Below are 19,653 nucleotides of genomic sequence, written 5' to 3'. Positions count from 1 at the left end.
TGAACATTTCTGAATATGCAGGAAGTTGTCTTCTAAAAGACAAACTTAAAGCAAGACTCCAAGGGTGGGTCCTGAAAAAGGATCTTGTCAAGGTAGAAATGAAGTATACCTTTCCCACTGTGAGGATGAATAGTTTGCCTGGGACACTCTTGAGGTTTGAAGGTTTCGAATAAGATTGAAATTTTTTGTTTGTTTTTTTTTTTTTAATATGTACTAGGTTAATCACAAGAGGGCTGGATGAACCAAACTGGGAGGATGTTGTGTGTGGGTTATACAGGGAGTTAGATTAATTGCAGCAGTTCCCCTACTCTTAAAATCCATCAATTTTATGAATTTATAGCTAACCCAATGAGCTTGACCCCTAGACTAGTGATAATGGCTGTGACACAGATGAGCAGAGTCTCTCAGGTCCACAGAATGTCCATACCTTCAGCCTCAGTGAGGACTGTAATGCATCCTTGGAACCTACTGAACTGACCTACTGCTCTTTGTTGCTGTTTTTACTGCTTTGGTATTTGAGACTGGAGGTGTGAGTGAGACCCAGCCTTCCTCTGTATCATCAAACTGACAGCTGTTCTTGTGGCATCCTGTGCCCTAAAATGATACTGATGGGCAAGCTTTTTCCTGTATTTTGTCAGATACCGCCTCCTGAATGCCAGTGCCATTCCAGAAGGGAAGTTTATTGATAGCAAGAAGGCATGTGAAAAGTTGCTGTCTTCCATTGAGATAGATCATACTCAGTACAAATTTGGACACACTAAGGTAAATGTTTAATTTTGCCATATGATAAGAAATCACTAATTGTATTAAAATGTCAGCTCACCAACAAGTGTTGTCTGTTCTTTGGCTGCAGGTGTTCTTCAAGGCAGGTTTGCTGGGTGTCCTGGAAGAGATGCGAGATGATTGCTTAGGACAGCTGATCACACGGACCCAGGCTTTGTGCAGGGGATACCTCAGGAGACTCGAGCTGAAAAGAATGTTTGATGGAAGGTGTGTGTCTTCTGTGAGATCTGGTTGCTCAAAGATGGGCTTTATTCACCGTGCTGATGGATCACTTTTGTTTCAGGGAGTCCATCCTGTGCATCCAGTACAACATCCGTGCATTCATGAAAGTCAAGCAGTGGCCCTGGATGAAGCTGTACTTCAAGTTAAAACCCCTCTTAAAAAGTGTGGAAACCGAGAAAGAAGTGGCCATGATGAAGGAAAACTTTGAGAGAACAAAAGAAGAACTGGCTAAATCAGAAACCAGGAGGAAAGAACTGGAAGAAAAAATGGTGACTCTGGTGCAAGAGAAAAAGGACCTACAGCTGCAAGTACAAACTGTACGTAATTTAAATAATTTTTGGCTCCTCAGATTACATCTGAGTGATCAGGAAAGGGCTGAAAGTAAATTCTATTATTTCATGTTCCAGCCACTTAATGAGCAGGTGATTTCTGCAAGTGTCAGTGCCAATTTGTGACAGTGAAACACATTTCTGTTCTCTATATAAGGAAAATGAAAATTTGGCTGATGCTGAAGAAAGATGTGACCAGCTTATCAAACTAAAATTCCAGCTGGAAGCAAGAATAAAGGAGGTAATGGAAAAGCTGGAGGATGAAGAGGAGATGAGTGCTGATCTGGTAGCCAGAAAGAGGAAACTGGAGGATGAATACTCTGAGCTGAAGAGAGATATTGATGACCTTGAGTTAACATTGGTCAAGGCTGAAAAGGAAAAGCATGCCACTGAAAACAAGGTGCTTTTTATTTCTGCAAAGTTTAATAACAGTTGCTCTGTCCATGTATAGGCTGTAAATGTTCAGTACACTTGAATGCTTACACGCTGCAGTGTCAGGAGATCTATGGGCCTGGTATTTAATCTGAGCACCTCTACTGTGCAGGAAAACCAACACTTAAACGTACAAACATGCATTAAAGTTCAGCATTGCACTGTGACTTCTGAAGAGTTGATACATATGCAGAGAGATGGTAGAGTTTGACCAAACAATACATGTAATTAAGCGTTTTTGGGACTCTAACAAGTTCATTTTCTGTGTTTATTGCCTATGTGAGGACCAAAATTATGAGTGACCTTTAAGTATTTTGCCTTACACTAGGTAAAAAATCTGACTGAAGTAGTGACAGGTTTGGATGAGACTGTTGCAAAGTTAGCCAAGGAGAAGAAGGTCCTGCAAGAAGCCCAGCAACAGGCACTGGATGACCTGCAGATAGAGGAGGACAAAGTCAATACCCTCACCAAAGCTAGGAGCAAGCTGGAGCAGCAAGTCAACCATGTGAGCATGTTCAACACAAGGAGAAGGTGCAGATTCTTTAGTTGTTCCAGCAGTCATGTTTATATATGTTTATGCTGCAGGTTGAAGGATCTTTAGAACTTGAACGAAAAGCATGTATGGACCTTGAACGAGCAAAGAGAAAGCTTGAGGGAGACTTGAAACTTGCACAGGAAACCATAGAAGATCTGGAGACTGATAAACAACATTTAGATGAAAAGATAAGGAAGTATGAGAAAAAAAATTATTGAAAATTTTATTATTTGGCTCTAACTGGACATATTTTCTTTTTATTAAAAGAACATCTCCTTTACAGGAAAGACTTTGATTTTAACCAGATGCAAAATAAAATTATGGAACAGCGGAATTTAGGAACTCAATTGCAGAAGAAGATCAGAGAATTGCAGGCAAGAGACTTTATGTACCTCCTTCATCATTACTGTTTGTTTGTTTGTTTGTTTTAAACTGTGGTACCATGAATAATGCTTGTCCACAGTTTGGCATTGGTTCCATCAGACACAGCAGCTTCTCACAGAAGCCACCCCTGTATTCTCCCACTACCAAAAACTGGCCATGCAAACCCAATACAACAACAGAAAGCTGTGAACTAAAGTTAGAATGAGTTGATCCACAGGTTCTTTCCTGTCAGTAAATCTTTACCTACAATGCCAAATCAGTGAAATTTGAAGTGTGGTGTTTTTTAAAGGCACACACAGACCCCACCATGGTATGGCAAAGATACTTTATTGCAGAAATCTAGGGTTCTTAAACTGTTTGTTAGGAGTTTACACACTTGTGAGGCACAACAAATGTGCTTAACCAACACCACAGACCATGATAGGAACATCAGGTGTGACCAACCACAGCCCCACAGTGTGAGCACTGATTGGTTCTAATAATTGTTTTACATTTAAGTAACTTGTTTTTCACCTCTAGTTTCGCTGAGTCATTCCCAGAATGCTTTTCTAGTTAGCCAAGTAAGAGAAGTGAGCAAGGATTTTACAAGGGCAGCAAGGCTCTCACTTTGCAAGGCCTTTCTGTTCCACAACGTTGAAGGAAATCTGTTTTGCTTATAGTCTCCAAAACAAGGTACTTGGTGTTCTACTGTGACAAATATGCATTAACCTAAGCACTGAATTACTTGTTCCCTATTTAACTCCTGATGTGCTATTCCCTCACTATATAGGCCCATGCTACAGAGCTGGAAGAGGAGACGATGAGTGAGAAAGCAACTCGGGCAAAAGCAGAGAAGCGTTGTGGTGAGCTGGCTCGTGAGCTTGAGGAGATCAGGGGAAGTCTTGAAGAGGCTGGAGGAGCCACCACTGCTCAAACAGAGCTCCACAAGAAGCGAGAGGCAGAATTCCAGAAGATGCGCCGTGACCTCGAAGAGGCCACGCTGCAGCACGAAGCCACGGCTGCCGCCCTGCGCAAGAAGCACGCGGACAGCACAGCTGAGCTGGGGGAGCAGATCGACAACCTGCAACGTGTGAAGCAGAAGCTGGAGAAGGAGAAGAGTGAGCTGAAGATGGAGATTGATGACTTGGCCAGTCGTACGGAGACCATTACTAAGTCCAAGGTGTTTCTTTATAAGTTAAATGCTTGAATTGCCAATATTTCTGTCTGGTGGAACTTTACAAACACACCTACACAGGTTCCACTTTCTTATTCTCTTTCAGGCTAATCTGGAAAAAAGGTACCGCACCCTGGAAGATGAGATGAGTGAGATGAAAGCCAGACTTGAGGAGCACCAGAAGAATGTGAATGAGATGGGGATACAAAAAGCCCAGCTCCAGACAGAGTCTGGTAAGGAAGGAACAAAGATGTGCTGAGAGGATATTTTTTCCCTTCAGTAGCAAACAGATTCTCTCATGTGTACCATGAGTGACACCTAATTTTTCATTGGTACAGGCCCAGATAAACATTAGAAATAAGTTAAAGGAAATGAGCTCACGAGTGACACTTTAAAACTCATGTGCCAGTTGCAAGCATTATTTGCTTAGGTAAACAATTCTAAGAAAGATGTGACATAACTCAATGAATCCAGGCAGGGGAACTGCGAATTTGGGACAGTCCAAAATGATTTAAGCAACCTGTTAGAGCTGCCCTTTCTCCTCCAGAGTGCACATGTTCACCTCCACAAGGAGTGCACATGTTCACTGTCTGTACAGTATCTGTGTGTGTTACCCTCTGGAAGTTTGTTGCTGCTCCCACGAAGATCACTTGGAACCATTTGAGTGATGTGAGGATACTCCTTGGTCTGGGTGACTGCAGGGTCAGACCTCTCAAATCCCATCTGATGAAAACAGGAGCCCAAGAGTCTTCATGACTGGCCCCTCAGTATAATCCTCTGCTGTTGAGCCAAGAATTGGGGTTGGCCCTCAGGTGCTGCAAGTGTTATGAAGTGGGTTTAGAAGAAAAGTAAGAAAAGGGAAAAGGGGAAAAGTCCCTCTTCTGTCCAAGCCAGACCACAGATCTCCAGTAACTCAGGAGATGAGCAGCAGAGAAGAGGAAGTTTCCAGAGCAGGTGAATAGAGCAAGGAGAGGTCAAGTAAACATTGATAACAGGGGTGTGAAAGCAGAAGGAATTGACTAAACCAGTGCAAAGAGGTAGACAATACTATTTTAGTAGAAAATATGGCAAAATGGAACGGGAAGAAAACACAGAATAAACTTAAAAATGTGATACAACTTGAAGAGAAATTTCTAGACCTAGAGACACCACTGCCAACTTCCCTGTACTATTTTATAAAAGTTTGTCAGAACCAAAGAAACTTAGAGGGGATAACAATGAAGAAAGGAAAGGAAGGTCTGAAACTGCAGAGAAACTAAGTGCTATGCAGTAGGTAAAGTTGTGAGAATTATGGCTTAAGCATGTGAATGCTGAAGATTGAATGAACAGAAAACCTCATTATTAAAGCAGAATAGGAGCAATGTTGAGTGAGATAGAAAAAGGCAAGTGTTGGAGGAGACTTTTATCTGTCTCATAATTTCCTTACTAAACCCTACTTCGTTTTATGAATAAAAATGACATGGTAAAAATCTTTGTACATTGAGAATGGTAAAACAAGAATGGTAGACCTATGTATGTAACAGGAGCAACTGATAAGGGAAACACTGCTGTGTGACTCCACTTACCTATTGTTATTGTCATTGTTATTATTATTACTACTACTACTAATAATAATAATAACAACAATGAAGAGTGTTTTCAGGATGCTCAGTCTGGACAGTATTGAGAACTTGTCCTCTCTTGTCATAGGTGAACTAAGCCGTCAGCTCAAAGAGAAAGAAACTGTAAGGTTGCAGCTCTCCAGAAGCAAGCAGACACTTACACAGGAAATGGAAGAACTCAAGAGGCAGTTGGAGGAAGAGATCAAGGTAGTGCAAACTACCGAGCACCTGCTAAGGCTTCCAAATATATCAGAGTCTCAGTTAATTTCAGAAACACTTTTGGAAGTTTGTGAGTATTGCCTCTAGTGTAACACAGTAAAATTACCCCTGGGCAGGATGTGTACAGTAAGCACTGTGTGCAGTAAGTTCTTTGCTAAGGATGTCTCTGGCATTCTAAAAGTGATTTAACTTTTGGTGAATTTTAGATTCACACATGGTCTGTGTGATTTCTGTAGCTTCTGTAGATACAGGGAAGAAAAGTTACAGCATTTGCCAAGGTGAAAGCATCACTTTTGGTCTTTTCTAGTGGTAGAGTTGAGAAAAGTTGGTGACAGGTAAAGGCAGGTGCCTGAACACTTATAAAGCCTCAGCCCTTTGTCTTCTGCCCAAGCCATAGTGATCACATTTCAGATGTGTGAGGTCATTAATGAGGTTGCTTGCTGGTCACAGCTAACAGAAATGCATGATATTTTGGGTAATTTTTAGGCCAAGAACGCCCTGGCCCACGCCCTGCAGTCTGCTCGCCACGACTGTGACTTGCTCCGGGAACAATATGAGGAGGAGCAGGAGGCCAAGGGGGAGCTGCAGCGAGCTCTGTCCAAGGCCAACAGTGAAGTGGCCCAGTGGAGAACCAAATACGAGACGGACGCGATTCAGCGCACGGAGGAGCTCGAGGAGGCCAAGTATAGAATAGATGAAATGAGCTGTCCAGTTGCATGTTGGGCAGAACATAGACACATTTTAATAGTCTGACCTAAACTATTTTTTTGGGGGTTTGCATATAGTCTAAATTAAAAGAGACACATAATGCAAGGATTTTTTTAATCATATGCTTGTTTTATTTATGTTCCTTAAGGAAAAAACTCTCTCAGCGTCTCCAGGAAGCAGGGCAGCAGGCAGAGACACTGAATTCCAAGTGTGCCTCCTTGGAGAAGATGAAGTTGAAGTTGCAGGTGGAGGTGGAGGATCTGACACTGGACGTAGAGAGAGCAAACACATCAGCAGCTGCCCTTGACAGGAAACTGCAGAACTTGGATAAGGTGATAAGTGAGCACAGTATCTTTCACGTGTAGCCTTTCTAGAAAGCCAAACTAACACTCTGTACATCAGTCAATGCTGAAGCCAAGGTGAGTCTAACTAGAGCCTGGCAATAAGAATTTGTCCTTGTTTCAGATGCTGCAGTATTTATCTAGTACAAAATATAGTCACAGATAAAATAACATTTTCAGTACCAGCAGGAAATGAAACATAATACCCTCTCCTATGAAGAAAGGCTGAGAGAATTGTGATTGTTCAGCCTGGAGAAGTTTCAGGATGACCTAAATATGGCTTTCCAGTACCTGAAGGGAGCTCCAAGATGGAGAGAGACTATTAACAAGGACCTGAAGTGACAAGACAAGGGGGGAATGGCTTCCCACTGACAGAGAGTCGGTTTAGATTGACTATTAGGATGAAATTCTTCACTGTGAGGGTGGGGAGGCCCTGGCACACCCAGAGTTGCCCAGAGAAGCTGTGGCTGCCCCAGGAAGTGTCCAGGGCCAGGCTGGACAGGGCTTGGAGAGCAACTTGGGATAGTGGGAGGTGTCCCTGCCCATGGACAGGTGGAACTAGGTGATCTTTGATGTCCCTTCCAACCCAAAGCGTTCTATGATTCTATGATGTCTTTCAGGTCATGGCAGAATGGAAGGCAAAGTATGAGGAGAGCCAGCTGGAGCGGGAAGCTGTCTCTAAAGAATCAGGCTCGCTGAACACAGAGCTTTTCAAAGTGAAAAATGCCTATGAGGAAACCTTAGATCAGCTTGAAACAATCAAACGAGAGAACACTGCTCTCCAGCGTACGTGTTTGGCTCTGGTTTCCCATTAGCTTTCACAGACCAGCCACAATGTGCACTCCATGAGCACACTCATGTCTGCAGGAGGGCACCAAGTGACAGCACTCTGTCCTTTCCTGTGCCCTCCATCTTAATGCAGAACATCAGTGTCTTACCAAAAGTTGCCAAGCATGTTTGTAAAGTCATTAAACTAATAAAGCAAATGCCCTGGCTCTCCAGTATCTGCTGCAGAGACATTGAGGTGCCATTCCCAGGTAAATGTAGTGACCTCAGGAGGCTGTGCAGCTCATGAGAGTGAGTTTTACAGATGCACTGAACACAATGACAGCACCTGTAGTTTTAGACCCTCATGGCCTATCCACAGATATAACACATGCAGGGCTTACTCAGGCTCTCTGTAAGGAGTGCTGTGAAACCACACCGATGTCCTGCTCAGCCTGCATGAGTTGGTTGTGTCTGGTTTTATCTGTACCTATTTACAGATGCATGTACCATTGTGTATGCATGTACATGTGTGTATACATATTTATGTATGCAAAAGAGGTGCTGAATGCAGCAACAAAGCATAGAGTTCAGCTCCTCTGATTGATGTCATTCTTCTCTCACAGAGGAAGTAGCTGATCTGACAGAGCAAATCACTGCAAATGGCAAAATGATCAGAGACCTTGAGAAAGCCAAAAAGCAAGCTGAAATAGAAAAAAATGGGCTGCGATTAGCTCTGGAGGAGGCAGAGGTGAGTTAGTTTAAATATTGCTGTAAATAGTAACAAACATGCTGAGCAGCTTTCTATTCCCTTTTCTGGCAGTAGCTCTGTGCAAGGTTGATTGCCACAAACTTTAGGAGTTTCTGTGAAGTCACTGAGTAACACCACAATAACAAGTTCTTTGAAATGTTACCTTTATCTCTGTTTTTCCTCTTTTTCTTTTAAAGGCAGCTCTAGAGCATGAAGAAGTCAAAATCCTTGGTGTCAACCAAGAACTGACTCAGATAAAGTCAGAAATCAACAGAAAGATTGCTGACAAGGATGAGGAGATCGACCAGCTAAAAAAGAACAATGAAAGGACTGTGGAGACAATGCAGGGTGTTTTGGACGCTGAGATCAGAAACAGAAGCGAATCTTTAAGGCTGAAGAAGAAGATGGAGGGAGACCTGAATGAAATGGAGATCCAGCTGAGCCATGCCAACCGCCAGGCTGCTGAGACACAGAAACACCTGCACAGCATCCAGGGAGTTCTCAAGGTCTTGCTTTTCCTTCTGATTGATTTATTATTAAGCACTGTGTTTGAGAAATTCATTAGGATAAAACTGGTTCTTCAAATATAGGACACACAGCTGCACTTGGATGATGCTCTCAGGACACAGGATGACCTGAAGGAGCAGGTGGCCATGGTGGAACGCAGGGCAAACCTGCTGCAGGCTGAAATTGAGGAGCTAAGGGCAGCCCTGGAGCAGACAGAGAGGTCGAGGAAACTGGCTGAGCAGGAGCTTCTGGATGCCACAGAACGTGCACAGCTCCTCCACACCCAGGTAGTTTGCTTCGCTAAACGGATGTATTTTGGGGTCCAGAGATTGATGGAGTAAGAATGAATAGTCATTGATGGTCTCTATGTGTAAGAGATGAAAGACAGACACTCAAAACCTCTCTCTTTCTCCTCCACAGAACACCAGCCTTTCTAATACAAAGAAGAAGCTTGAAACTGATGTGGCACAAATCCAAACAGAGATAGAAGATGTTACTAATGAAGCAAAAAGTGCTGAAGAAAGAGCAAAGAAGGCAATGACAGATGTGAGGATGTTAATGTTGTTTTCACTTTGAATTTTCAGGGCTTCCAGTGGCATTGCTGTTGGGAGTTAATATAAATACTCTTGTCACATGTTGGACGAGGAGCCAGTCTGTGGCTGAAAAGGCTACACATGTCAGGGAAGGATTAGAGCAACAGGGAACATGTCCTGCTGACAGATGGGGCTGTTGCCCTCGAGGAGAACTAAACACACATTTAGTTAGTCAAAAATAACTTTCTTCAGTGCTGCATGAAAATGTAATCCACGAAGAAATCCTGCAGTATTGAAACCGGTAAAGTGGCTAAGGTATTTGAATAGTTATCTTTGCAAAGTCCTATTTAAAAACTTTTAAAATTAGAATTGTAAATTTCCATTCAAAATTGGTGCTAAATCCTCCCATGCAAGGCCTGTGAAGCTCAGCTAGGCAATAGGGTTGGTGTGTCATGGGAGTCAACCTGTTAATGATTTTTGATGCAGAGGATCAAATCAATATCTTAACACTTAGATACATAATTTGGACTTAAAATAGAAAACTTTTGAGCTTGTCCTTGAAAATGAAAAAAAAACCCAGTTAGAATCTCAGAATCATTAGGATTGGAAGGGATCTCTGGAGACCATCTACTCCAACCCCCCTGTCCAGGAAGGGTCACTGGCAGCAGGTGACACAGGAACATGTCCAGGTGTGTTTGGAATGTCTCCAGAGAAGGTGACTCCATGCCCTCCCTGGGCAGCTGTTCCATGCTCTGCCACCCACCATGGAAAGAAGGTCTTCCTCATACTGGGGTGTTCTTGTGTTTTAATAATTTCTATTCTGTTTGAAGAAGAGAGAAAGAAAACATTACAATGAATTGTACACACACAGACACAGACATTATATAATTTCTAGTGCTCACATTTTTCAATTTCAACCTTCTCAGGTATTTTTCTGCCAAAGCAGTGTTGAATTTTACATTAATTATAAGTAACATCACTCAATATTTCACCAAAATGCTTAATTTTTTTGTGTAGGAATCCAACGTATGAGAGCAAAATAAATTTTAGTTTGTCTTAAATTGCATAGATTATTTTAAACTATTTTGAACCTTGTGGCTCGAGCCCTCTAGGATGTTGTGGCATAGCAGGGCAAGCACTGAAGCACAGCACTCAGCACACCCCACATGTGTAAAGCACAGAAGTCTCTCAGCTTTTCCCCTGGCACCCAGCTGTCAGTGGGGGTCACAGTGGCACCGTGCAGTGGCACAGAACATTTATCCTTTCTGTCACTCCAGCTCTGTGTGCAGCAAGGCAGACTTTCCCTATCCTTTTCCCTACTATTTCCTGTCATGTTTTTGCCAATATCATGTCATGGGAAAAAACAAAGCAGGAAATGGAGCTGCAGGAATGATCAGCAGGACACGAGTTAATCCTCCACGGGTGCACAGTATGTGCTGTTCTTTCACATTCTTCCAGTTTCTTGTGTCATCTCCCTTCCAAGGCAGCCACGATGGCAGAAGAGCTGAAGAAGGAGCAGGACACCAGTGCCCACCTGGAGAGGATGAAGAAGAACCTGGACCAGACAGTGAAGGACCTGCAGCACCGTCTGGAAGAGGCTGAGCAGTTGGCATTGAAGGGAGGGAAGAAGCAGATCCAGAAGCTGGAGGCCAGGGTGGGTATCAGCCCTGAACATGAGTGTCAGAAACATCTTTCTTCTCCAAGTCCTGTGTGAGGGCTTAAACCAATTGTTGATTAATTCACCAGATCCGAGAATTAGAATCTGAGCTGGAAGAAGAACGTAAACAATACTCAGAGGCTATGAAAAACATCTGCAAATATGAGCGGCGTGTCAAAGAGCTCACTTTACAGGTGGGTAAAAATAGAAAGCAATTCTGATGTTTTGTCTCCCAGGGAAGTTTAATTGCATGTTCTTTTTCCACAGAGTGAAGAACACAGGAAGAATATGATTAGGTTACAAGATCTAGTAGATAAACTGCAGATGAAAATCAAATCCTACAAAAGACAAGCTGAGGAAGCTGTGAGTCACTAAAGTGAAGCAAATATTTATTTACCAGTTCACAGGACTGTCAGTTTAAAAGTTGGTTCTATGCCACAGCATGTTGCCAGATGGTTTTAAATTTTTTTGTTTTGCAATTTCAGGATCAACAAGCTAATATTAATCTCTCCAAATTGAGAAAAGCCCAGCATAAGATACATGAGGCTGAGGAAAGAGCAGATATTGCTGAAAGCCAAGTAAATAAGCTCAGAGCTAAGGCCCGAGAAGCCCCTGCTACAAAGGTAAGGCTTTACTGCAGGTGTGCAGTTGTGCTGTTCATTCAAGCAAGTCTAGCAGCAGATTTGTGCCTTGCCAGTGGTACAGGCAGCATTTGGAAAGGACAGCTCTGGAAGGCAAGCGCTTTTAAAGACAAGCTGAGTGGGTTGGAGTTGTTCAGCCTGAGGAAGGCAAGGCTCTGAACAGACTTTTTTCTGCCCTCCTTGAAAGGGTGTTCTAAGAAAGACAATGAAAGACTTCTTACAAGGACTTTTAGTGACAGGGCAAGGGGTGATGGTTTTAAACTGAAACAGGGTATGTTTATGTTGAAGATAAGGAAGAACTATTTTATTATGAGAGTGCAGAGACACTAGCATAGGTTGCCCAGAGAAGTTGTGGAATCCCATCACTGAAAATATTGAGGCTCGGGTTGGACAGGACTCTGAGCAACCTGGTCTAGTGAAAGATGTCCCTGCCCATGACAGGGGTTTTGGACTAGATGATCTTTGAAGGTCCCTTCCAGCTCACACCATTCTGTGAACTATGATTCTATGACTGGCATTTCAGACTCTGGTGCTGAGCATGAACCTTCTGGCCAGTTTCATCACATTAGTTTCATATTTAAGGAGCTGCCTTATAAAGTGAAAGTAATGAGAGTCAACATAACTCTGAACATTCCTAGAACTGCCCTTCTGTGAGCCTCAGGCAGAATTAGCATTCTGATGGAGAAAAGAAGAGAAGCTCTGTGTCCTTAGCTGAACTTCCTGGGCAGTTGTCTGTCTCCAACCCAAGAGTGGTACAACACCTGGAGCTGCCTTTCCTAGTGTGATCTGAGAGGGTGTAACACCTTTTGACTGTGCTAGTCTAGTTTAGTTTGTGGTTCAAGGCAAAATACTCTCAGTCCAAGTCTTGGAAGGATAACTAGTGCCTAGAGCATGTATCCAGGAAATGGAGAATTATAGCTTCAGGCTGCCTTCTGGCCACACTATTCCTGATACAGGCCAGGCTGCCATTGACCTTCTTGGCCACCTGGGCACACTGCTGGCTCATGTTCAGTCAGCTGTTGACCAGCACCCCCAGGTCCCTTTCTGCCTGGCTGCTGTCCAGCCACTCTGTCCCCAGCCTGTAGCCCCTCCTGCAGGAGGTTGTTGTGTCCAAAGTGCAGGACCTGGCGCTTGGTCTTGTTGGCACTTGTTGAACCTCACATTGGTGGATTTGGCCCATCAATCCAGCCTGTCCAGGTGCCTCTGCAGAGCCCTCCTACCCTCGCCAGTAAAAGGCTTTGACTCCTCAGTGCTGTCCAGCCTATCTTGCCAGCACTAGGATGGCTGAGTGCAAGTTCCTGAGCAAAGTGTCTAGACAGGAGATTACCTTATAGAGGGAATGCTCAATCTCTAATTGAATTGGAAGCCCAGACAGAGGCAAGATTTCCAGGTAAAGGCTGGTTGAACAGACTGACTATGGGCCACTCTCTGCAATATCCTGTAGGTTTAGATCCTGATTTGAGATGCCTGATACTCCCTTGCACCTGGGAGATGTCAGAAATAGTGTGAGAGAATTCATGTATCTCTGTTTGCTTTGGGTTGCTTTCTGTGTGCTGAAGAAGAAATGCAATTTTTTGAGAGTAGGTAACAGAATATTGTTAAAGGTTTGAAAGCATTCTTCCCATAGGACTGGGGCCCCTTTGTAAGGGAGTAAAAGTGAGATAAGAAGTTCAGAGATTGTAAAACACAGCCTGGTGATAGACTGTGCCTGCTCCAGGCCCTAATGCAAGGCTTAGGCCTCACTGCCTTTTGGCCCTGCTAAGATGGAATAAGCTTAGCAGTGCATGTGTCCCCATTTTGCCAGTGAAATAATGGAATTAATATTTTCTTCATGCTTCAGTTATGGATGGTGGCCATCTTGGTGTTACCTGCATTTATTCAACTCACACAGTGGTTTTGAAGGTTCCAGACACCACTGCACTGGCTCAGGTTCCATGTGCACATCCTAGCTGGATGGTGCACTGAGATGGATGATTTTAGGGATCAAAGGACTCATCTTGGCATGTGTAGACTAAACAAAGCCTCTCCTTTCCAGGTGGTGTTAGGAACTGAAAAATGAACTTCCTCTGGGTTAACTAGAACTTCCCCCAAGTATCTCTCCAGCTGTGGTAGGAAGTAATTTCCCCTTTGTTTATGAACACAAACATTTGCTGTCAATGCTGCTGTACCAGTGTCAATAAAATAGATATCTGCAACTTCAGGTGCTCCAAGTGTGGATGTTTAAATGAGAATCATTTTGTTTCTAAGTTTAGTCAAAACTGTGGGTTTGTCTTACTTCTGCTATGACTATTTTGACCAATTTTATCCTGAATTTAAAACCTAGAGGTTTGACAGGCTTCCTTCTCACCTTATAACGGAAGCATTCATCCTGACCTTTTTAGATGAAGCTGATAATAAAGTACTGTATGAACAGATGTGATGTGTCAAACATGCAATGGGAACAAGATGACAGTGCTCATGTTTAGCTGCACAGCTGTATCTCTGCATGGGAGAACAAGCCTGTGAGCCAACAGCCATCTGTGTGCCTTGCCAGTGGAGTGTTTGTAATCTTGTAGTCAAACCACCCATCAGCAAGCAGAGTTTGCAGTTACTGATTTCCCCTTTCACCTTGCTCTCCAGAGGTCTGTGAACTACTGCTCTAGTTACCATTGATTTTTTACATTTCCTTAAGAGTGCTAGATAATTATTATGCAATGGTCTAACTTTTCCCATTACTGCCCAGAAAGCAGTCTCATGAAATACTGAATTGATGAGAGACAAGATCTTCAGTTTGCCTGAGAAAGGTGGAGCTTTGATAAATCTTTTAAATCTGTATAGCCATTAGTTTCCCCAAAAACTGTCCCCACACATGATCCCTTCAAGATAGGCCTCCATCCACTGTTATGGGCTTGTGATTTGGGGAAATCAAAGCAGAATGTTAGTTTCCACACCCATTGGGACAGATCTGGGTTTTTTGCTCTTTTGCTTTCCCAAGGGATGACTTCTGTTTCAGCTCCTGTTGCCTGGAAGCAGCACATTCCCAGGAAACCATCTGCACCTTGTTCTCAGCAGCTCATGACACAGTGCTGGGCTTCAGGATGCAATCCAAAGTCCTTCTTTGCTCCTAGGCCATGTCACTGACCCAGTCCACCATGTCAAATGACTGGTTACTCAGTGCAATACTCCACTTCATGAACCTGCAGAAAACAGTTCCAATTTGTTTAGGAGTAGCTGTGCAAAATCAACAGAAAATTACTAACTGCTAGACAAGTCCAGTAACCCTTACCAGACTGTCATTATTCATTCCAGAGTGTCCAGGCATTAACATGGCATTGTCATGTAATCCCTCTTGCCCATTTTGGTACAAAGTTTGCTGCTTGCTCTTGCCCCAGCTGCACAGTCCCTGGTTCTCTGAGACTCCTCCCTATCTGCTCAAGCACAGCAGGCAGAACACAGCAGCCCCAGCAGCCCCTGCAAGGCTAACAATAAAGCAGGATAATCCCTACCTTCCCTGTACCAGCTCCTTTCTGCTGGCAGTGGAGCTCTCTCCCATTTCATAAAGTGGAATTCACTTTTGGTTTGTGTTGGCTCTGACTCACAGCAGGGTTGGCTGAATGGCAGAGCCTGGCTTTCCCACCTGGCACCTGGAGTCCCCAGGCTGACTTCATCCAGGACTGTGGTGCCTGTGGTGGCATAACACACCCTGCATGTAGGTCTGGTGAGTTTGGAGTGGAGGATCCTGAGAGCAGGATGGCAGGTTTGGGCTCAGGACCTGCTGGTAGCTGTGCTGCTCTGTGTAAAGCCTGCAGTGTACTTTGAGTGCTGTCAATTGCATACAAGCAAAAAGAAACAGATTGAAAGAAACGCATGGCCACAGTCACAAACCTTCACAGCGCAAGTTTCTGCAAAGAAGCTTGGCGTGTGCTGAGCTGTCCAGGGCAGCACGAGAGTGAGCACTGCAGTGCTGGGGATCCTCAGAGAAGCACACAGCCCTGTCCAACATCCCCATCACAGAGCCTTCCACACCACAGACCACATGCAGAGGCCCTGGTTCAGTGATCAGCAGGCAAGGTGATCCACAGGAACCTGAACCACATCACATGGCACCAAATGGGGGGATAAAGACTGACTTTATCATGTCTGACATTGAAGTGAGCAGCCAAGGGTGGACTGTGCACAGTCACCCATGGGACTGTGTTCTGACAGACACAGGGGATACCCAACAAGCACAGAGGTGCTGGCAAAGCCAGACTGAGGAGGGTAACTCATTTGGCTGCTGGAAAAATAACTTGACCATGAGGAAAAATAACTTGACCATGAGGAAAAATAACTTGACCAGGAGTTGTGGCTCTTGTCTGCTGGCTGAATTGATAGTCTTTGTCTGCGCAACTACTGGGTGTGCATGGGAATGGCTTAAAAGGCTGGGACTGTGCCAAGTGGCCTTCTTCCAGGAGCTAGCATGAGCTAGACCCCCAAGGGTGTGGGATTGCATTCAGTAGCAGCACTTTATAAGCTACCCAATACACACTCAGTCCCCTGACCACTTGCTCCTGCCTGCTAACACTGCTGCTGTGAATCAGTCCAGCTGAATATGGAGTCACAAGGATGACCAACTTGGCTGGTTCATCCAGCTGGAAAACTCTTCTGGGAAAGTGGTTGTTTTTCCTCTGACATCTTAATGTGCAACTTTTCACAAAGCAATGTAGATTAAACAGAAATAAATGAGAAATAAAAAAGTGGAACAAAACAAATCCACACCAGAAAAAGAAAAAGGATGTTAAAATTATGGGAGTAAGTTGAAGAGGGATTTTGTGATGGCTGGAAAGAGGAAAAGGGGCCTCTTAGACATTCCTGATGCTGAAGAACCACTCAGAAATGGAGAGCTTCAGGTGGAAAGAGGTGAATATCCTCCTGGATGCAAAGGACTTCAAAGGATGCAAAGGTGTGTTTCAATGCATGCCTTCAGCAAGTTGTTTGGAGCCTTACAATACACTCTTGTATCTCTCTCACTCTTGCATTTTGTGTTGAAAATAAAGCAAGAGGCCTTACGTCCTGATCTCAGGGACAAGTGATACCCTCAGGCTGGACCTGCCCGAAGCACAGTTGGGCACTGCTGGTGGCACTGAGGGTTTGCCCTGCACCCCCAGCAAATTCATGCCTCCTTCTGCCCTCACCTCCCATGCTCAAAGGCCCCTCAGCCCTCACAAGAGCCATTGCTAGAGGAGGGCACAAGGCGGCAGAGAGCCCTGGAGGAGGCCCATGCCAAGAGGATCAGCCCATCGTGTGTCGCCTTTCATCCTCAATGTCAAAAGCCCAAAATAGCCTCGCTCTCCCAAGACTTCTGTGCGGGGTCGTGCCTGTTTGTGGGGATGATTTGCTTCCACTAATAGCGCCTGAAGACATTCCTGGGCGGGTAGGCTGCCTTCTATGTCGCAGTGCAACGTGCTGCTGTGGAGGAGCTGGACACGTGTGCTGTGTCCCAAGACAGCAGCTGCTATTCTTACCCCACAGAGACCTGCTGCAGCACAGCTCCATTCCCAGCTGAAAGGTTAAACATCAGAATGGGGCCCGAGCGTGCTCCCCCTGCTCAGAGCCTGAATGCAGAGCGTTCCCCTCTGGAGCCAACGCAGTGGCCCTGTGCAGCCCAGCACCGGGGCTGTGGCCATTCCCTCCTGGGATGTGCTGTCCCACGGGCAACATGGCAGCTGGCCAGGTACTTCCAGCAGGCAGTCAGAGCTCCTTGGGGTGGATGGGGCATCCTCTCTCTTGTAAAACAACAAATTATTGCAAGGCTTGTTGACCCAAAAAAACATCTCTTGCTTTGCAGATCAGCAAGAGGCCCCAGTCCATGAATCCCCTCACTGGTGAGGAAAGCAGAGACAGGGCTTGCTTTAGGAACAGCAGCATTCAGAAAGTCTTGTCTTCTCTCTCAGCCAAGTAGAGCAGGAGCAGTCTGTTGAACAGGGTCAGATCAAATAGTGCTGGGTCCCAATGCATTAGGGGTGAGCAGCTGAACTTGGTATATTGTGACAATTGTCGCAGAAAAAAGGTGCTAAGAGAGAGTGTGGAAGGGTAACCACAGAACTGAGGTGGGGTTGAAACCGTGCTGGGGAGTTCAGAAAGTGTTTGGGAGGAGGAAAGCAAGATGGATGTGTGCAAGGAAACAAAATGATTGATAAGATGGTAGAGGATGTGGAGGTGGAAGAAATGACAACTTACATCAGGTTTGGGGATGAAAGGTCAGGAGAAAATCTGGGGGGAAACTGCTGGGAAACACGACAATGATAATCTGCAAATGACAAACTCATACCCCACCTCTGAAATGCTTTGTACAGCTTAATTTTAGTTTTGAAGAAATAATTAGCTGTGTTTATTCTGTTGTTTCATTACTGCTGAGAAGGTACATGGCTCATCACTCATGCCCAGGGACAGTGCTGAGCATAGCTGTCTGCACTGCAGAGAACAAATCCTCAAGCAGCATTTCCCAAACCAGGGAACACAAGCTGTACTGGGGGGACAGAGTGACAATCCAGACCTTCCCAGAGGGCTGAAGAATTCAGGGACTACTCCCAGCTGGAGTCTGGAAGCCCCCAGCATGGCCAGACCTCAGCTCCCCAGGCAGGGCAGGTACCTCGGGCTGGGGTCCTGCAGCCTCAGGAGCTCCTTTTCTTCCTGGCAGAGGGTGAGTGGATGAGGGTGGTGCAGAGTGGTCCAAGTTTTGAGCTGCTGCTGTGACCCACCCTACAGGGACCTGGCTCATCACTTTTTGTGAGCCCGCCCTGTGGCATATATATTATGAAGAACCTGCCAATAAAAAAACCTGGAGCTGTTCTGCTTTGCACAACTGATTTGCCCTTCAGGAGCAGCAGGGACTTGTATTCTTCCCTTGGCCTGTCAGAGGAATCAGAGAGCAATTAAATAAATGTTTAGCCTCACCCATAAGGGAATCTGTCTGCCAATATAAAATAATGAAACTGTTGATAAACTTTCTAAGGATGCAAAAGGAACTTTTCTTCAAGAAAAGTTAGTTCAGAAATGCCACTAGAAAATTCTGCTGTATATCCTGTTGGCAACTTCACTGCAGCGAGTGTCACTCAGAAAAGTCTGTGGTAATCCACTGGGTTGTCTTAGCCTTGAAAAGTCTAATTTTTAAAGTGAGCAGATTTATAGAAATTCCAAACCAGTGTATTTCTATTTACAGCCTTGAAATCTGCCCAGAAGTGGGATCTGTGCATCTGTCCCAAATGAGTGCCAACCGAGGAAGATACCACCTCATTGCTGACTCTTTTAGGATACAGTTGCTGCTTGTGCTAATATTATGCACTTAATCCTAGTTCTCCTTCCCTCCCCCCTTTGCCACTTGCCTTCTTTTGACTTTGTCTTACCCGGAGGCGTCTTAGCCTGCCCACCCCACTCCCCTGCTCTGTAACAGGAGCTCCTCAGCTGCTGTGGTGGGTGACAGAAAGGACATCCTGAATGTCACCTCCTAGGCCAGCTCTTCCGCTGGTGTTTGCTGGGAACATGAGGAGTCTGATTAACAGCTCAACTCTGATACTCTGTGAAGATTTCTTACCCCTAAATGAAAGTTTGCTGCTTTACCTGTCTCCCCACTGCTCTGTTAGCTGGGCTGTGCCACTCTTGAGTCTCACCCACCGTCATTTTGGTGAAAGCCATTGAGAAGGATGTCCTTCTGAGAATGGCTGTATAACAATCAGTTGTAAAAACCCTTTTTGCAGATTAAACAGTACTTCAACATCTCTGTCCATGGTCTCTGAAAGGAGGACCAGGATTAGGAGATAGGAAGGCTACCAGAATAGTGAACAGTTACACCCAAATATGAAGTCAGTGCTCACCAGTGACCACAGAAGACAAAGAATATCAGGAATTATCAGGATCAACTGAGAACAAACAAGAAATCTTTGTATCAGGCACACAAACCACCTCCTGTTTGTAGGTTTTGCCTGTACAATTTGGAAGGGTACAGAGAAAGAGCATAAAACTGAAGGACGGGAGCACTGGAGAGTCAAGCTGTGGTCTTTCACTTTGGCAAAGGAACAACCAGGTGGGAAGATGGTTGCTTGCATAATATTATAAATAGTATGGACAAAGTGAA

General features: G+C 44.7%; 1 protein-coding gene and 2 long non-coding RNA genes across 6 annotated transcripts in view; 1 reads left to right on the top strand and 2 right to left on the bottom strand.

The window, feature by feature from the left end:
* The window catches only part of LOC146429686 (uncharacterized), a 6,293-nt gene extending 5,407 nt beyond the window's left edge, over window positions 1–886 (bottom strand). Inside the window, exon 1 of the long non-coding RNA XR_014855646.1 lies at window positions 824–886. This is a non-coding gene — a long non-coding RNA (uncharacterized LOC146429686). The remainder of the gene's footprint in view (window positions 1–823) is intronic.
* The window catches only part of LOC146429685 (myosin-3-like), a 23,824-nt gene extending 10,063 nt beyond the window's left edge, over window positions 1–13,761 (top strand). Inside the window, exons 18-38 of the mRNA XM_085077955.1 lie at window positions 639–762; window positions 854–990; window positions 1,067–1,322; window positions 1,492–1,734; window positions 2,095–2,271; window positions 2,352–2,497; window positions 2,585–2,675; window positions 3,455–3,844; window positions 3,945–4,071; window positions 5,528–5,646; window positions 6,145–6,341; window positions 6,515–6,698; window positions 7,328–7,493; window positions 8,099–8,223; window positions 8,421–8,729; window positions 8,814–9,017; window positions 9,151–9,276; window positions 10,747–10,917; window positions 11,010–11,114; window positions 11,188–11,283; window positions 11,406–13,761. Coding sequence (XP_084934081.1) covers window positions 639–762; window positions 854–990; window positions 1,067–1,322; window positions 1,492–1,734; window positions 2,095–2,271; window positions 2,352–2,497; window positions 2,585–2,675; window positions 3,455–3,844; window positions 3,945–4,071; window positions 5,528–5,646; window positions 6,145–6,341; window positions 6,515–6,698; window positions 7,328–7,493; window positions 8,099–8,223; window positions 8,421–8,729; window positions 8,814–9,017; window positions 9,151–9,276; window positions 10,747–10,917; window positions 11,010–11,114; window positions 11,188–11,283; window positions 11,406–11,720 — 3,808 coding nt within the window. The 3' untranslated portion in view covers window positions 11,721–13,761. The remainder of the gene's footprint in view (window positions 1–638; window positions 763–853; window positions 991–1,066; window positions 1,323–1,491; window positions 1,735–2,094; window positions 2,272–2,351; window positions 2,498–2,584; window positions 2,676–3,454; window positions 3,845–3,944; window positions 4,072–5,527; window positions 5,647–6,144; window positions 6,342–6,514; window positions 6,699–7,327; window positions 7,494–8,098; window positions 8,224–8,420; window positions 8,730–8,813; window positions 9,018–9,150; window positions 9,277–10,746; window positions 10,918–11,009; window positions 11,115–11,187; window positions 11,284–11,405) is intronic.
* The window catches only part of LOC146429684 (uncharacterized), a 25,712-nt gene continuing 17,202 nt past the window's right edge, over window positions 11,144–19,653 (bottom strand). For 2 of the 4 annotated variants that reach the window (XR_014855637.1, XR_014855636.1), the window contains one exon: window positions 11,144–19,438. This is a non-coding gene — a long non-coding RNA (uncharacterized LOC146429684). The remainder of the gene's footprint in view (window positions 19,439–19,653) is intronic. The other 2 variants (XR_014855635.1, XR_014855638.1) reach the window with 2 other exon arrangements.

This window comes from Lichenostomus cassidix, chromosome 18, assembly GCF_008360975.1.
Source record: "Lichenostomus cassidix isolate B80296 chromosome 18, HeHo_3.0, whole genome shotgun sequence".
In the NCBI taxonomy this organism is placed as follows: domain Eukaryota; kingdom Metazoa; phylum Chordata; class Aves; order Passeriformes; family Meliphagidae; genus Lichenostomus; species Lichenostomus cassidix.
Note: the sequence above shows the minus strand (reverse complement) of the source record. Positions and strands in the feature narration are given on the sequence as shown.